The following is a 16,896-nucleotide window of genomic DNA, read 5'->3' on the forward strand; positions in this document are numbered from 1 at the left end:
ATAAACATTTCCGAGGACTGTGTCTTGGTTCATTTGTCATATCTGAACACAGTGAATTTAAAATTCCAGTAGAGACTGTGACATATAGTAACTGGCTATTCATCAAAGTCATGAATAGGAAAAAATATTACACATTAGTCCAGTGGCGTAGCGTGGGTTGTCAGCATCTGGGGCAAGGCAAGTAATTTGCGCCCCCTTACCTGTAAACTTTTAGCACCTAAGAATGGGGGCCCAGGTTCCTCCACTCACAGCCTAAGACCCCTTTCACACCACACCACCCATAGCGCGGGCGGCAAAATGCCGCTATTTATAGCCGGATTTGTAAAAGCGCCCCGCTAGCGGCCGAAAAAGGGTTAAAACCGCCGGCAATACACCGCAATAGCGGCGTTTTGCCGGCGGTATTACAGCGCTGCCCCATTCATTTCAATGGGGAACAGCGGTGGAGGAGCGGTAAACACACCGCTCCTTCACCGCTCCAAAGAAGCTCCTGGCAGGACTTTTCCCTGATGTCCTGCCAGCGCACTGCTGTAGTGTGAAAGCCCTCGGGCTTTCACACTACAAACAATTGTGCAGCTTTTTTAGGGCGGATTGCAGACGCTATTTCTAACACTATAGCGCCTGCAAAATGCCCTGGTGTGAAAGGGGTCTAAGCCTCTGCCTGCAACCTTTTATTATTGGTTAGATCCGAGATATCTCTTTGATTACAGTAGCCAAAGAGTCAGAAACTGCAGGCATACTATAGAAGACAGTCAGACTGCAGAGATTCTACAGTAGACGGTAAGAGACTGCAGATATACTACAGGAGATGGTCAGAGACTGCAGACATACTACAGGAGATGGTCAGAGACTGCAGACATACTACAGGAGATGGTCAGAGACTGCAGACATACTACAGGAGATGGTCAGAGACTGCAGACATAGTACAGAGTGTAAAGTTTAGGAGAGCACTAGGTACAGAGTTTGGTGTTTGCACTTCATACAGAATGAAGAGCTCAAAAGTGCACTGCATACAGAGTTCAGGAAGTGTGCGCTGCGTATACCATGCAGAATTCAGAAGTGCGCTACGTACACAGTGCAGAGATTAGGAGTGTGCTATATACAAAGAGAAAAGATGAAATATTCTACTATGTACTGAGTGCAATAGATCAGGACTGTCCTATGTACAGAGTGCAAAGTTCAGGAGAGCACTAGGTACAAAGTGCAGGGTTCAGGAATGCACTACATGCATATTGAAAAGCTCAAAAGAGTTCAGGAGTGTGTTACACAGAGTGAGCAGAGTTCAGAAGTGCACTGCGTAGAGAGTGCACTACAGAGTTCATGAGTGTGCTATGTACAAATTGCAGGGCTCAGGAATGCATGTCTCACAGGACAGTTTACAACCCTATTTCAAGTACAGAGCTCATCTCCCACCCCCAAATCCTCTCTTCCCCACCTACAAAGTATCAGAGAGAGGGTCTGCTACAGAAGAGCAGCTACCCCTTACAGTTGTAGGGGCATTGGTGCTAAATGGGGGGGGGGGGGTGTCAATGTGCTAATTTCTAACTTGGGGGAGAGTTGGAACTTGGTGCTAAGTGGGGGGAGGGGGGCATTGGTGCTAAGTGGTTGATATTGGGGATATATGGGAGGAGAGGAGAAACATTGAGGATAAGTGGGAGGAGAGGGAGGGGCATTTGGGATAAGTGGGAGGAGAGGGAGGGACATTTGGGATAAGTGGTGAGACAAGAGGGACATTTGGGATAAATGGGGGGAGAGGAGGGTCATTGGGGATAAGTGGGGGGAGAGGAGGGTCATTGGGGATAAGTGGGAGGAGAGGGTGAGCAATGGGGATAAGTGGAAGGAGAAGGGGAGACATTTGGGATAAGTGAGAGGAAAGGGGGGACATTTAGGATAAGTGGGAGGAGAGGGGGACATTTAGGATAATGGGGATAAGTGGGGGGACAGGAGGAACATTGGGGCGACAGGAGGGACATTGGGGATAAGTGGGGGGACAGGAGGGACATTGGGGGGATAGGAAAGACATTGAGGATAAGTGGTAGGATAATAGGAACATTGAGGGGACAGGTGGAACACGGAGGACAGAAGGGATATTGGGGACAAGTGGGCAGGCAGGAGGGACTTTGTGGGGGCAGGAGGGACATTGGGGGGACAGGAGGGACGCTGGGGATAATTGAGGGGACAGGAGAAACTTTGGGGGGACAGGAGGGACATTAGGAATAAGTGGGGGCACAGGAAGGATATTGAGGATAAGTAGGAGGACCTTTGGGGGGACAGGAGGGACAGTGGGGATAAGTGAGGGGACAGGAGGGACAATGGGGATAAGTGGGGGGACAGGAGGGACATTGGGGATAAGTGGGGGGACAGGAGGAATATTAAGGATAAGTGGGAGGACAGGAGGGACATTGAGAGGACAGGTGGGACATTAACGGATAAGTAGGGGGACAAGAGAAACATTGGGGAACAGGAGGGACATTGAGGATAATTGAGAGGACAGGAGGAACATTAGAAGAACAGGAGGGATATTGAGTATATGTGGGGGGACAGGAGGGACATTGAGGATAAGTGGGAGGACAGGAGGAACATCGGGGGGACAGGAGGGACATTGAGGATAATTGAGAGGATGGGAGGAATATTGGGGGGACAGGAGGGATATTGAGGATATGTGGGTGGACAGGAGGGACATTGGGGATAAGTGGGGGGGGGGAGGAAGGATATTGAGGATAAGTGGGAGGACAGGTGGGACATTGGGAGGACAGATGGGACATTGGAGATAAGTGAGGGGTAAGGAGGGACATTGAGGATAAGTGGGAGGACAGGAGGGACATTGGGGATAAGTGGGGGGAACAGAAGGAACATTGGGAGGCAGGAGGAATATTGAGGATAAGTGGGAGGGCAGGAGGGACATTGGGAGGACAGGAGAGACATTTGGGATAAGTGGGAGAAACAGAAGGAACATTGGGGGGACAGGAGGGACGTTGAGGATAAGTGGGAGGACGGGGGGCATTTGGGGGACAGGAGTGACATTGAGAATAAGTAGGAGGACAGGGGCAACATTTGGGGGACAGAAGGGACATTGGGGGGACAGGAGGGACATTAAGGATAAGTGGGTGGACAGGGGGGACATCGAGGATAAGTGGGAGAACAGGGGGGACTTTGGGGGGACAGGAGGGACATTGAGGATAAGTGGGAGGATAGGGGGGACATTGGGGGGACAGGAGGGACATTGAGGATAAGTGGGAGGACAGGGGGGGACATTGAGGACAAGTGAGAGGAATGGGGGGATATTGAGGATAAGAGGGGGGACAGGAGGGACATTGGGAGGACAGGCGATACATTGGGGATAAGTGGGAGGACAGGCAGGACATTGGGGATAAGTGGGGGAGAGGGTGATTCTTTGTGTATGTGTGTAGTGTACACTGTGGCGGGACTCCCAGAGTAACCCAGCCCTACATCACCGCATAGGAACCTGTTCGTCTAATCACTGGGCACCCGCTGCCCATACCTTTGCCGGAACATGGCGGCTGCAGAGCAGCAAGTGGTACAGTACCTTAGAAATATTCATCATTAGGACGGCAAGACACTGGCACCGGATGCTGCACCCCCCCTAAATTTTGCGCCCGGGGCCATGGTCCCCGCTCCATCCCCCACACTACGTCACTGCATTATCCATCCATTTTCTTAAGTGAGAAATTATTTAAAGTGTATTACCTGATACACATATATAGATAGATAGATAGATGCCTGTTATACTCACTGTGGAACCTAAGGGGTTAATCCTTTGCATTGAGTCTGGTGTCTCTCTGATCCTCCTCTTCTTCCACTGTCTCTAAAAAATAACCTGATATTTACAGAGCCAGGGGACGGGCTGCACATACTCAGTTTGGTGTATATTGCTAGAAAGTATTTTTTTTCTTGGGCGGGTGTATGTGATCAGGGCCAATTGGCACTGTCCAGACATGTCCAGACAGAGGATCAGGGGAGAATGAAAACTCACCCTACAAGCTTTACTAGAAACTGACAGAAGTCACAAGGCTGCTATATACTGCTGATGAGAACATTTATTTATCAACTTGTATTTTCTAAAATAATTGCATTTCTATATTCTGTGTACTGTGGGAGACCAGATATAGTGAAGGCAGGTTTTGGGTGTCTTAGGGATGTTTTCTCTTCTCAAAATGCAAGCCTACTTAATAATATAATGTAAACATTTCTTAATTATTCTATTAATTTCTTTTTATAGGTTCCTATACCTCAGCTATAATTATACAGCATTAAGTTAGCAATATGATTATCCGATCATAATTTCTTTTTTAAATAGATGGATAAAATAAATTTTGTCCAGAGCTGGTCACGGTACAACAATAAGGTGCAAGCCTTGCAGCAAACACTTGGACTTTCAGCAATGCAAACATCAGAGGTAACTAATAAATTCCTACTTTGCGTATCCTATATTCTTCCAGTATTATTTACATTGTGTATTGCAATCAAAATGTTACTCCTTTTAATATCTGTAATTTTGTTTTGCTTTAGAACAAGGAACTGGAATCCAAATGGGTCACCTATGATTTACAAGTACAGTCCCTTAAGAAGAAACTTGAAATGTATTCACTTGAAAACTCTTTGGTAAATTTAATATCAATGGAAAAAACTGTATTCATTTTGGGACTCTAAAAACCATGATGGGTTTTACTTCCTTTTTTGTTCCCTGCAAAGTAAAAGCATAATGTGCTAGTATGTATCGCATACTAGCACATTATGGGACACTTACCTGCAAACAAAGCCCGTGTTGTCCCCGCTGGAGGCCGCATCCATGTTTGCCCCCCTTCCTTCCAGGGCCGCGGACTCTGGCTCTTTGACTGGCTGGAGCCGCCAGTAATGGCACTCGCTAGTGAAGAAATGGCACAGAGGGCCATTTATTCACAGTGCATGTGTCAATTACGTCAATGTCACGGTATAAAGTAAAAATCTCCTAAACTGCACACGTTTAGGAGATATTTACTTATTATAGGCTATTTATATATATATATATATTTATATATTTATGGTCCAGAGCCCTCAGACCGATACGGATAAGGATGACAAACAAGGTTAACATAAACTCGCTTACTTGAAATGGACCTGAAAGTGTGCCCTGGTCTAACGTACGGTATGCCAAAATAAGGGGGCATACCTTAAAATGAAATGAATATGAAATGGGTGAAATGAGTACTCACTTGAGGAGTATGCTTAGAGAAATGCCCTGATAAAGGGGATGGGTGGGCGGGTATCGCGCACCGGAACCGACGAGGAAGACGGGCGGACGGCTGGTTATATACTCCACCGGGCTCCTCCCATAATTTCAGGCCACCATACTGGCCTTTCTATTTATGGTCCAGAGCCCTCAGACCGATACGGATAAGGATGACAAACAAGGTTAACATAAACTCGCTTACTTGAAATGGACCTGAAAGTGTGCCCTGGTCTAACGTACGGTATGCCAAAATAAGGGGGCAAAACATCCAGGTAGGGGTTGCACTTTGTTGAATCAAGACTGTCACTGGGTGAGTTTGACAAAGGCCTGGGCCATCTCTATTTGCAGATTGGGTATGTAACGGGCAAAACAGGAGGACTTCCATCTACCCAATTTCTTGATAACATGGACCGGGACCCCTTGGCGGGAGGCCGTAGAAGCTGCTTCGATACGGAATGAATGTCCGGAGTAGTGAACAGGATTGAGGTGAAAGATGCCCAGGAGTATCCTGACATGCTCCATGCACTGGGCTGCGTTGAGAGTTTTCGTGTGAAAAGGCAGAAGCGGGCCAGTTCCTGATTGGTTGGCCAAAAAGGGGCAACAAGCGGATGAGAACAGTGGCCGGGCACCAGCGGTTGTTGGTTTTATAGAAGTGTATGTCCATACCCGAGCCAAGCTGCCGCGTCTTGGAGACTGCTAAGTGTAAGATGAAATGGTCCTCGTATCGGACCAGGTGGTGCTTGTACAGCATGCGTGCTGTGAGGCTACTACAAGTAAACTGGCTTGGCCGTAAGGAGCCGTAGAAGGCCAGGTGTATGGCTGCTTGTAAATGCCACTCATGTGGAGACCGTAAGGTGAAGTGGCCAGGATATCTGACATAGTTCTAGAACATCTCCTGTGAGAGGCGGTGGTTTGGTGCCGGCCATCGGCTGGCGCTTCTGGACACTGCGCATACCAGCCCGAATGGTGTGGTAAGAAAATAAGGAGGGTACGGTAGGGCCCTGGAGGGACGTGAAATGTTGTACACCGGTCAGGTATAGCCGGATCGTATTAACGGATAACACCAACTGCGAGTGGCAGTAGGAAATGAAGGCTACGACTTGCTTGACACGGGACGTCACTGTGCTGTGATACGTGATGAAGCGGTTAAAGGCCCTCCAGGCTGACTGATAGGCCTCGAGGGTATTGCGGGAAAGGGAGTGATCGACAAGTTGGGTAGCCGCTAGGAGGTGAGGGGCTAATCCAGGGTTAGTTGAGACCAGTCCGGGATAGCTGCTGATGTTGGTCCGGCTCCGGGTACCTGATCGGAAAAGAGACAAGGTTAAAGCGGGAGAGGGCGTCCGCTGCCTGATTGAACTTACCGTGGATACAGGAACAATGGATGTTGAACTGAAACAACAACAAGAGTTGGACCAGTTGACGTAGGAAGGACATAATCAACAGAGAGGACGCCTTGGCGCAGCCAGGAATTGCCAGTAACTGGGGAGGCCGGGGAGCTGCGAGCCGGAGGTGGCCAAAAAACAGCCGCAAGCCCGTGGAGGCCGCTGCGTCGGTCATCACCTGGGGCGAAAGGGAAGACACGGAGGGAATGAACAGGGAGACGCCATTCCCAGACGACAGGAATTCCTCCCGCATAGCAAGGACTGTTATTGCCGTGGGATCCAGGCTGAGGACTTGCTCTGGATCCTGTGAGAGGGACAGTAAGACCAATAGGCGTGACACAAGGCGCGACCCTGAGGGATGATGCGCATAGCGAACTCAAGATGCCGTGTAGGGACTGTAGGTGTCTTTTGGACGACTAGACTGGAGAATATGCGAGGATATAATATGCCCCTAAAGATGGCAGTTGTGATGGCGAGCGTTTGCCGTTGGCTATGGGCTGATGCCTCTGGACGCCTCGTGGTGGGGATCTTGCTGTATGGGCCGTAACGACAGATGGATCTCCGTGCACTGAAAGGATAAGAAATGCTGAACGCTGGCTAGAAATAGCCTGGGCGTGCTACAGGAAGAAGCCAGTTGCGTGTGACAACATGATCCTGGTGCGGGACGGAAGCTGAACTCAACTGTCCTAAGGAAGAGACGGATAGACAGACAACAGTGAGTAGTTTGTAAGAAAAGCCACAGGAGACGAGTGGCCAATTAAGTGCTGCTGAAAATGACGTGTAGCCAGTTTGTGTGCCACTGAGAACGTGCTTGCCAACGAATGATTGCAAGAAGTTATGCCAAGTCGCGAGCCTTGGCATGACTAAAAGTCGCGTTTAAACATGTGCTTGCGACAATTGCCCGGGAGTTTGTCACTGGAGATGTATACGTAGTGACTGTGAGCAATTCGTGTTACCGCATGTGCACTGCGAAGACTACAGGAGTTGTGCTTGAATGCATGTTTGGATGCGTGCTTGAGATGATTGCAAGATGTTACCCAGGATGCGTGCTTGCCACGACTGCAAGATGTTATGCTAGGATGCGTGCCTGCAACGACTGCAAGGAATTATGGTAGGCTTCCTGAGTAGCCAGACCGGAAAAGACAGAAGTCCCTCCGGTCCAACCAAATCAAAATAAATAAGGTATCACACGCCCCGACACACCCAATTCTACGCCCGTAGCTGATCCAGAGGAAGGCAAAAAACCCCCAACAGAGCATAGGCCAATTTGCTACAGCCGGGGAAAAAATTCCTTCCTGACCCCTCGAGAGGCAATCGGATTTTTCCCTGGATCAACTATACCTATAAATATAAGTACCCCGTAATACAACGTACATTTAGGAAGGTATCCAGGTTTTCCCCAAAGCAATCTATTGAGCAAGCCAGAAGTGCCTGCCAGCAATGATTGCAACAAGTTGTGCCTGGACACCTGTTTGCAACGATTGCAAGAGGTCTATGCTCGAATGCGTGCTTGCCATGATTGCAAGAGGACTATGCTCGAACGCGTGCTTGTAATGAGTGCAAGAGGTCTATGCTCGAATGCGTGCATGCAACGATTGCAAGAGGTCTATGCTTGAATGCATGCTTGTAATGAGTGTAAGAGGTCTATGCTCGAATGCGTGCTTGTAATGATCGTGAGAGGTCTATGCTCGAATGCGTGCTTGCAGCGATTGCAAGAGGTCTATGCCCGAATGCGTGCTTGTAATGAGTGCAAGAGGTCTATGCTCGAATGCGTGCTTGCAATGATTGCAAGAGGTCTATGCTCGAATGCGTGCTAGTAACAAGTGCGAGAGGTCTATGCTCGAATGCGTGCTTGTAATGATTGCGAGAAGTCTATGTCTGGATGCGTGCTTGCAACGATTGCGAGAAGTCTACGCTTGGATGTGTGTTTTGCAACGATTGCAAGAAGTCTACGCTTGTATGTGGAGAAAACAGCGAGACACGCCTAAACAAAGCTGTGTTTTCTCTTTTGAGGCAATCTATAATGAAATGAGGCCGAGGAGCAAGGCCCCCGGCAGGCATCCAAACATTGAAGAATCAACTGGACCCAAGCCGGGAAGCGGTATGTGACAGTGAAATGAGAGAACCTGCCATGACAGAGATCCGGATCGCCATGCCACAACTTGCGACCGAGCACGAAACGGATTCTGGAGCATGTACTGAAATGAGGCCATTCCTGGGGCACGCCGAGACGAATTTGGTACACAGATGTGACTATTCGTACCGGAACGTGATAGGTGAAATGAAATGAAAACCCATGACAAAGACAAGAATCAGAGGACGAGCCCTTGAACCAAACAGATGAATCCTGTCTTTGGAGCATGTACTGAAATGAGGCGTAGCAGCTGGGCACACCAGAACGAATCGGTGCATAAGGAATGCGACAGGATTCGAATTGGAGCGTAATAAGTGACAGAAATGATATGCCATGACAGAGACAAGATTCAACGACTGGACTGATGGTTACGACAAAGAATCCGTCTCTGGAGCATGTACTGAAATGAGGCGTAGCAGCTGGGCACACCAGAACGAATCGGTGCATAAAAGAATGCGACAGGATTCGAATTGGAGTGTAATAAGTGACAGAAATGATATCCCATGACAGAGACCGGATTCAACGACTGGACTGCAGGTTACGAAAAAAGAATCCGTCTCTGGAGCATGTACCGAAATGAGGCGTAGCAGCTGGGCACACCAGGACGAATCGGTGCATAGAAGAATGTGACAGGATTCGAATTGGAGCGTAATAAGTGACAGAAATGGTATGCCATGACAAAGACAAGAATCAGGGACCGTGCGTGAACCTGCGAGTGACTCAGTCTCTGGAGCATGTACAGAAATGAGGCCGAACCCTGGGGCACTTCAAAGCGAATCGGTGCACCAGAGGTGCGACAGGATTCGCGCCGGAGCGCGGCTAGTGACAGAAATGATTTGAAACGGTAGAAATGAGTGGGACTGAAATGACTTGACATGAGATGAAACGAGATACATAACACAACTGCATGAATGATGAGATATATTCGAACTGGAGCAGACCAACCGATACGTGCGGACTGCTTGCTTTGTCGTAACAAGCAGTCGGCTGTGAGTCGAACGATTCGACCGATGCTAATAGAAATGCTCGGGGAGTCGAACGGTTTCGAATGTCGTACCTGCGAACGAATCGCCTGACGTGGCGTGATCGACCGAAGGTGATAACGACTACATCGAAAGTAGAAATAGTGACATGAGTACGAGAGTCACAGTAAAACATCCGAGCGGTTCGTGTGTTCAGGGAATGTTGATGGGACATCGTAATACATGAACCGAAAAGGGGGTGCCGAAGCCCTACCTGCGACAGCCGGCCCGACGTGTAACGACAAATTTGATGGGTAAGACGACACTCCGACGGCGAAACCCACGGACGCTGATGAACGGGAAGACGGTCAAGACGGAGACGAACAACGCGGGAACTCACGGACGGGCTCACTGCGTCTGGTCTAGGATAGTCGGCCCTTGATATCTGACGTATCAGGTATCGCTCACCGGAACCGACGAGGAAGACGGGCGGACGGCTGGTTATATACTCCACCGGGCTCCTCCCATAATTTCAGGCCACCATACTGGCCTTTCTATATATATATATATATTTATTTATTTATATTTACTTGTATAGGTACAACTTGATAATGGAGGTTTACAACCTCTTTAATGCTTAGATTTGTCCATATATTCTTTATCCTCTACTGTGTCTATAACATTGATTGCTTAGGGAGACCAGGAGCCTCCCTACTTCCATTCTATGTATTTGGAGGCTTCTGATATCCCTAGTAATAGTAGAGCCAATAAAAGCCTCGAACAGGGAAAGATTCCCCAGATTCCTCTATTTGGGGCAACACAGACCTTTCTGGTCATTTGGAGCCTTGCAACCCCCTACGCCAGGCATGTCCAAAGTGCGGCCTGCTTTCTGGTTTAATGCAGCCCGCTGGTAATTTGGATATATACCGTATCTATCAGCACTGCCTCAGAGGGGACGGGAAGGGGGTGGGACAAGCGCCGTCAGATTACATACAGGAGAATCTTCAGTTTACTGGGCGGCGTCTGTAATAGGAAGTCCCGTCTCCTGGGCTGGCATTGGATGACTGTTCTATCCATCTCCTGTATGTAATCTGTTGGCGCTCAGCAGATGGGCATGTATCAGGCTGCACTGCTGGCAATGGTAAGGCTGCATTCATGGCAATGGTGAGGCTGCATTCATGGCAATAGTGAGGCTGCATTAACGGCAATGGTAAGGCTGCATTCATGGAAATGGTGAGGCTGCATTCATGGCAATGGGGAGGCTGCATTCATGGCAATGGTGAGCCTGCATTCATGGCAATGGTGAGGATGCATTCATGGCACTTGTGAGGCTGCATTCATGGCACTTGTGAGGCTGAATTCATGGCACTTGTGAGGCTGCATTCATGGCAATGGTGAAGCTGCATTCATGGCAATGGTGAAGCTGCATTCATGGCAATGGTGAGGCTGCCTTCATGGCAATGGTGAGGCTGCATTCATGGCAATGGTGAGGCTGTGGATGGGCACTGATTAGGCTGCATTGATGGGCACTGACCCTTATTTTGCTTCACAGTTCTTTATTTAAAATTTTCGTTTTTTCTTAACCACTTGCCGCCCGCCCTATTACAAATTGACGGCGGCAAAGTGGTTTCATAATCCTAACCGGACGTCATATGACGTGATTAGGATTATGAGCCGCTGCGCGCCCCCGGGGGCGCGCATCGCGGCGATCGTTGTTGCGGGGTGTCAGTCTGACACCCGGCAACTACGATCTCGGTAAAGAGTCACCGACGGAGACTCTTTACCATGTGATCAGCCGTGTCCAATCACGGCTGATCACAGTGTAAATGGGAAGAGCCGGTGATCGGCTTTCCCTCACTCGCGTCTGTCAGACGCGAGTAGAGGAGAGCCGATCGGCTGCTCCTCTGACAGGGGGGGTCTGTGCTGATCGATTATCAGCACAGCCCCCCCGAGGATGCCCACACTGGACCACCAGGGACACCACTAGACCACCAGGGAAAAGGTAATAAAAATCCATAATCCTCCCTAGACCACCAGGGTGCCAGTCAGCACAATGGGTGCCAATCAGTGCCCATAATGGATGCTAATCAGTGGCCACAATGGGCATCACTGATTGGCATGCATTATTGTTTGGCACTGATTGGCATCCATTACTATAACACCGATGCCGCCTATGAGTGCCCACCTGTGCCGCCTATGAGTGCCCACCTGTGCCGCCTGAGTGCCCACCTGTGCCGCCTGAGTGCCCACCTGTACCGCCTATGAGTGCCCACCTGTGCCGCCTATCCATGCCCACCTGTGCCGCCTATCTATGCCCACCTGTGCCGCCTATCCATGCCCACCTGTGCCGCCTATCCATGCCCACCTGTGCCGCCTATCCATGCCCATCCGTGCCGCCCATCCGTGCCAGCTATCAGTGCCAATTTGTGCCACCTATCAGTGTCCGTCCGTGTCGCCCATCCGTGTCGCCCATCCGTGTCGCCCATCAGTGCCGCCTATCAGTGCCACTTCATTGGTGCCACATTGGTGCCCATCAGTGCCACCTTATCAGTGCCCATCAGTCTAGCCCCATCAGTGGCCATCAGTGAAGGAGAAAACGTACTTATTTACAAAGTTTTGAAACTGAAACAAAAAAAACATTTTTTTTTTCAAAATTTTCGGTATTTTTTTATTTGTAGCGCAAAAAATAAAAACCGTAGAGGTGATCAAATACCACCAAAAGAAAGCTCTATTTGTGGGAAAAAAATGATAAAAATTTCATTTGGGTACAGTGTAGCATGACCGCGCAATTGTCATTCAAAGTGCGACAGCGCTGAAAGCTCAAAATTGGTCTGGGCAGGAAGGTGTTTAAGTGCCCGGTATTGAAGTGGTTAAACTTCCCTCTTAAAGTGAAGGTGCGTGTTATACGCCTCTGTAATCTTGCCCATCCTAAGATTTCATACTTTATGAATAACAACCCAACACCAACTACATTTTTAGCAGGGGCGTACCTAGAGCATTTGGCATTCGGGGTGGATCCTTTATATGGCACCCCCTCTGGCACACCTCCCCTCATCTGGCAATAATCCGAGTGAAATTTCGCTGTGCACACATTTACCACAGAGGTGCTTGTTTGCAAGACAAGAAGGTGTGGTATGATGCGCTTGGTGACAGTGGAATCAGGACGTAAACGTTTCTGGGGTGTTCGCTGGGGGTGCAAAGCATAAAGAAAAGTCTGCAATGTGGAATACACTTCAACCACAGGGACCAGGAAATGGGGCCAGAAATGCGTTCCAGCAGGCACTTCCTGCTGCCGTATGCATCATTTCCCTTCTGTGGGCTGCCTCCATCTTTGCAGAGACCGATACTAGAGGTCAAAGCTCCCTATGGTCGAAAATGGAAGCAGAACTGCTGAATAACCCCCAAGTGGCCCTAGCCTGACACCCCTCCAATGTGTGGCACCCGGGGTGGCCTTCCCCCCTGTTGGTACGCCACTGATGTTTAGACAATTATTATCTTCTCTAACTGCTGTTAGAACAGAGCTTATACTTACTATAAAGCTTTTCTATTAGCTCCATTGAGTGCCGCCAGAATGTACAGTGGCACATGCACTTCTGACTCCCAGCAGCAAAGGAACAGGGTCTGTTACTAACATCAATCCAGTGTTGCATAGCAATTCATAAAGCGTGGTCCTGGGATGATGGTTTGGCTATGGTTTATGAATGGCTAAGCAGAGGGAGAGGAACAAAACTGGAACAGGGATCTGTAATAGACCTCATTCCAGTAGTGTGGCTCCTTATACACATTATAGCAGTACTAAGTGAGTCTAATAGAAAAGCTTTTGCTTTTCTATTAGAAGTTAGAGAAGATAAGTGTCCAAAAATTTAAAATGGTGCCCAGTGTTGGCCTTAACACTGTTATTTATTAACGAGGGGGGAAATGTAAAGTACATTTTTTCCTCTTTCCTTAGTCAATACCTGTTACAAAGAAGAATGGAAACTATGATGCTGCAATAGGTAAGTACATGCAGGAAAGTGTTGATTGGGTAGATGGCTTGTAGTCTTGTATTGAAGGAAGTAGGTCATCAGCAGGTAGGTTACTCCATAATCCAAGTCCAGCCACTTATGCAAAAGCTTCAGACCTTGCTGCTATATGTTCAGTCTCCATATCATGATGTAGTTAGTATTTATATACTCTACATCAGTGGTGCTCAAGCATTTAAAGAACAAGGGCTACTTAAGTGATTTTGTAACGCAGGCCACAATGAAATAAAATGGTTCAGAATTTCCAATTTTTTATTTTGAATAGCATAATGAAGATTTTGAAACAACAATCAGATCATCATTTTCCATGGGACCAGTCCCTGTTGGATATTTATCGACTGTTTAATCACAATCAGAAAAAGAAAGAGTGGAGGACCCTAGCGTTAACACTGACTTTGTTTACTTTTCACAGGTGTGGCAAAAGCACATCTTAACTATGGGGTTTTACCCCCCCCCCATCTAGAAATGTAAACAAACCCTTATGCCGAGTATACATGATTGGAATTTCAGCCAACAAAAGACAGATGAGAGCTTTTCATTGGAAAATGCGACCGTGTGTATGCTCCATCAGAATTTAGCTGGCCGAATTCCCGCCAGTAAAAATTTGAGAGCATGTTCTCAATTTTACCAATGGAACAACTTTTTTATCGGAAATTCCGATCATGTGTATGCAATTCTGATGCGCAAAAACTAACGCCTGCTCAGATTCAACTAGGAGATGGAAGCTATTGGCTACAGGGTATTGAACTTTCTTTTTCTAGTCCCACCATACACGTTGTACGTCACCGCGTTCTTAAAAGTCGGAATTTGGTGTGACCGTGTGTATGCAAGACAGCTTGAGCGAAATCCCGTCGGAATTCCATCGGGAAAACCATCAGAGCTTTTTCCGACCAAAATTCCGATCGTATGTACGTGGCATTACTGTACTGAGCCCATATAATGCCCTGTACACACGGTCGGACATTCTGATGACAAAATCCGTCTGATTTTTTTCCGAAGGATTTTGGCCCAAACTTGTCTTGCATACACATGGTCGCACAAAGTTGTCGGAAAATCCGATCGTTCAGAACGAGGTGAGGTAGAACACGTACGACGGGACTATAAAGAGGGCAGTAGCCAATAGCTTTTGTCTCACAATTTATTCTGAGCATGTGTGGCACTTTGTCCGTCGGAATTGTCTACACACGATCGGAATTTAAACGATCGGATTTTGTTGTCGGAAAATTTTAGATCCTCCTCTCAAACTTTGTGTGTCGGAAATTCCAACAGAAAAAGTCAGATGGAGCCCACACAGGATCGGATTTTCCGACAACAAGATCCAATCGCACATTTTCCATCGGAAAGTCCGACCGTGTGTACATGGCATAAGGCTGCTTTCACACTGATGTACTCTGGTTTACCCACACTTCAAGTGTAGCACAGTGCACCTGGGACTTTCCTGAGGTTTAGCTGCGCTTTGCCATAGACTTCTATTACATCTTTTAGATGTGGTGCACTTTCAGAAAGCGCACCAAACCTGTAGGATAAAATAGAAGTCTATGGCTCAGTGCAGCTAACCCTCAGGAAAGTCCCAGGTGCACAGCTTAACCACTTAAGGACTGCCTCACGCCGATATACGTCGGCAGAATGGCACGGCTGGGCACAATCACGTACCGGTACGTGATTCTTTAAGTCCCGCGATCGGGTCACAGAGCTGAAGAATGAGGAGAGGTCTGTGTAAACAAACCTCTCCCCGTGTTTCCTAGTGTGGCTGTGACCGATCGTCTCTTCCCTTTTATAGGGAATGACGATCAGTGATGTCACATGCCAGGCCACACCCCCTACAATAAAAAAAACACATAACGTCATACATAACACTACACTGCCCCCTAGTGGTTAACTCCTTCACTGCCAGTGTAATTTACACAGGAATCAATGCATTTACATAGCATTGATTGATGTATAAATGACAATGGTCCAAAAAAATGTGTCCAAAATGTCCGATGTGTCCGCCATAATGTAATAAATAATAATAATTATAAAAATAATAATAATAAAAATCGATGATCGCTGCCATTACTAGTATAAACATTTTTTTTAAATAAAAATGCTATAAAACTATCCCCTATTTTGTAAATGCTATAACTTTTGTGCAAACCAATCAATAATCGCTAATTGTGATTTTTTTTAACCAAAAATATGTAGAAGAATCGGCCTAAAGGAGGAAAAAAAAATTATATATTTTTTGGGGATATTTATTATAGCAAAAAGTAAAAAATATTGAATTTTTTTCAAAATTGTTGCTCTATTTTTGTTTATAGCGCAAAAAAATAAAAACCACAGAGGTGATCAAATACCACCAAAAGAAAGCTCTATTTGTGGGAAAAAAAGGAAGCCAATTTTGTTTGGGAGCCACGTCGCATGACCGCGCAATTGTCAGTTAAAGCGATGCAGTGCCGAATCGCAAAAAAAGGCCTGGTCCTTTGGCTGCAAATTGGTCCGGGGCTTAAGTGGTTAATAGTTGTTTATAGGTGCTAATATGCCCAATGTAAAAGCTATTATACCCAGTGTATGTGTTGCTTAATATACCAACCTTCTTTTCCTCTATGCTGGCATAGCTCTCCAGGCTGCTAGAAAGGATTAGAGGTGGAGTGCACTTGGTTTCACTCTGCTTGGGACAGGAGTACAGAGGAAGCACCAGCTTATATGGCTCTGCTCCCTCCGTGGCCACCTGCGTCTCACTGCACTCTGGTGCTCTAGGATGGGGGGTCAGCAAGCCCAAATCACGATCACTGGATTGCCAACCCCAGGCATGCACTTCCCTGGTTTGAGGTCGTAATCCAATTCAGAGAGTTCTGTGGGTCACAGGTTGAGCACCCCCGCTCTACATATATACATATCCAACTCTCAGTAGTTTTGGGGGAAAGCTCTCTAATGCACTGGAGAGCAATTTTCCCATAACATTTTCTGTGATGAAGGTCCCAAAGTCTTTCCTCAACACTCTCTAATTGCTCATGTTTGGGAGCAGTATGCAATAGTACATGTGCATAGCCAATATATACACACTAAGGCCAACTAACTTACCAACGTGTCTTTGGGAGGAAACCCACAAAAACATAGGGTGAACGTATACACACTACATACTAGGGCCAAAATAGACAAGAGCCTATTAACCTGTGTTCGCAATGTG

The 16,896-nt window shown here is 47.5% G+C and overlaps 1 protein-coding gene across 5 annotated transcripts in view; it reads left to right on the top strand.

Moving 5' to 3' along the window:
• LOC143975271 (uncharacterized) overlaps positions 1-16,896 on the top strand; it is a 137,612-nt gene that overhangs the window by 18,259 nt on the left and 102,457 nt on the right. For 4 of the 5 annotated variants that reach the window (XM_077477496.1, XM_077477499.1, XM_077477500.1 and 1 more), the window contains exons 2-3: positions 4,316-4,414; positions 4,528-4,620. In XM_077477496.1, coding sequence (XP_077333622.1) covers positions 4,316-4,414; positions 4,528-4,620 — 192 coding nt within the window. Of the gene's footprint in view, positions 1-4,241; positions 4,415-4,527; positions 4,621-16,896 lie in introns of those variants that run through there. The other variant, XM_077477497.1, reaches the window with a different exon arrangement.

Source organism: Lithobates pipiens, unplaced genomic scaffold (genome assembly GCF_037356315.1).
Source record: "Lithobates pipiens isolate NorthernLeopardFrog02 unplaced genomic scaffold, aLitPip1_a1.2 Scaffold_13, whole genome shotgun sequence".
In the NCBI taxonomy this organism is placed as follows: Eukaryota; Metazoa; Chordata; class Amphibia; order Anura; family Ranidae; genus Lithobates; species Lithobates pipiens.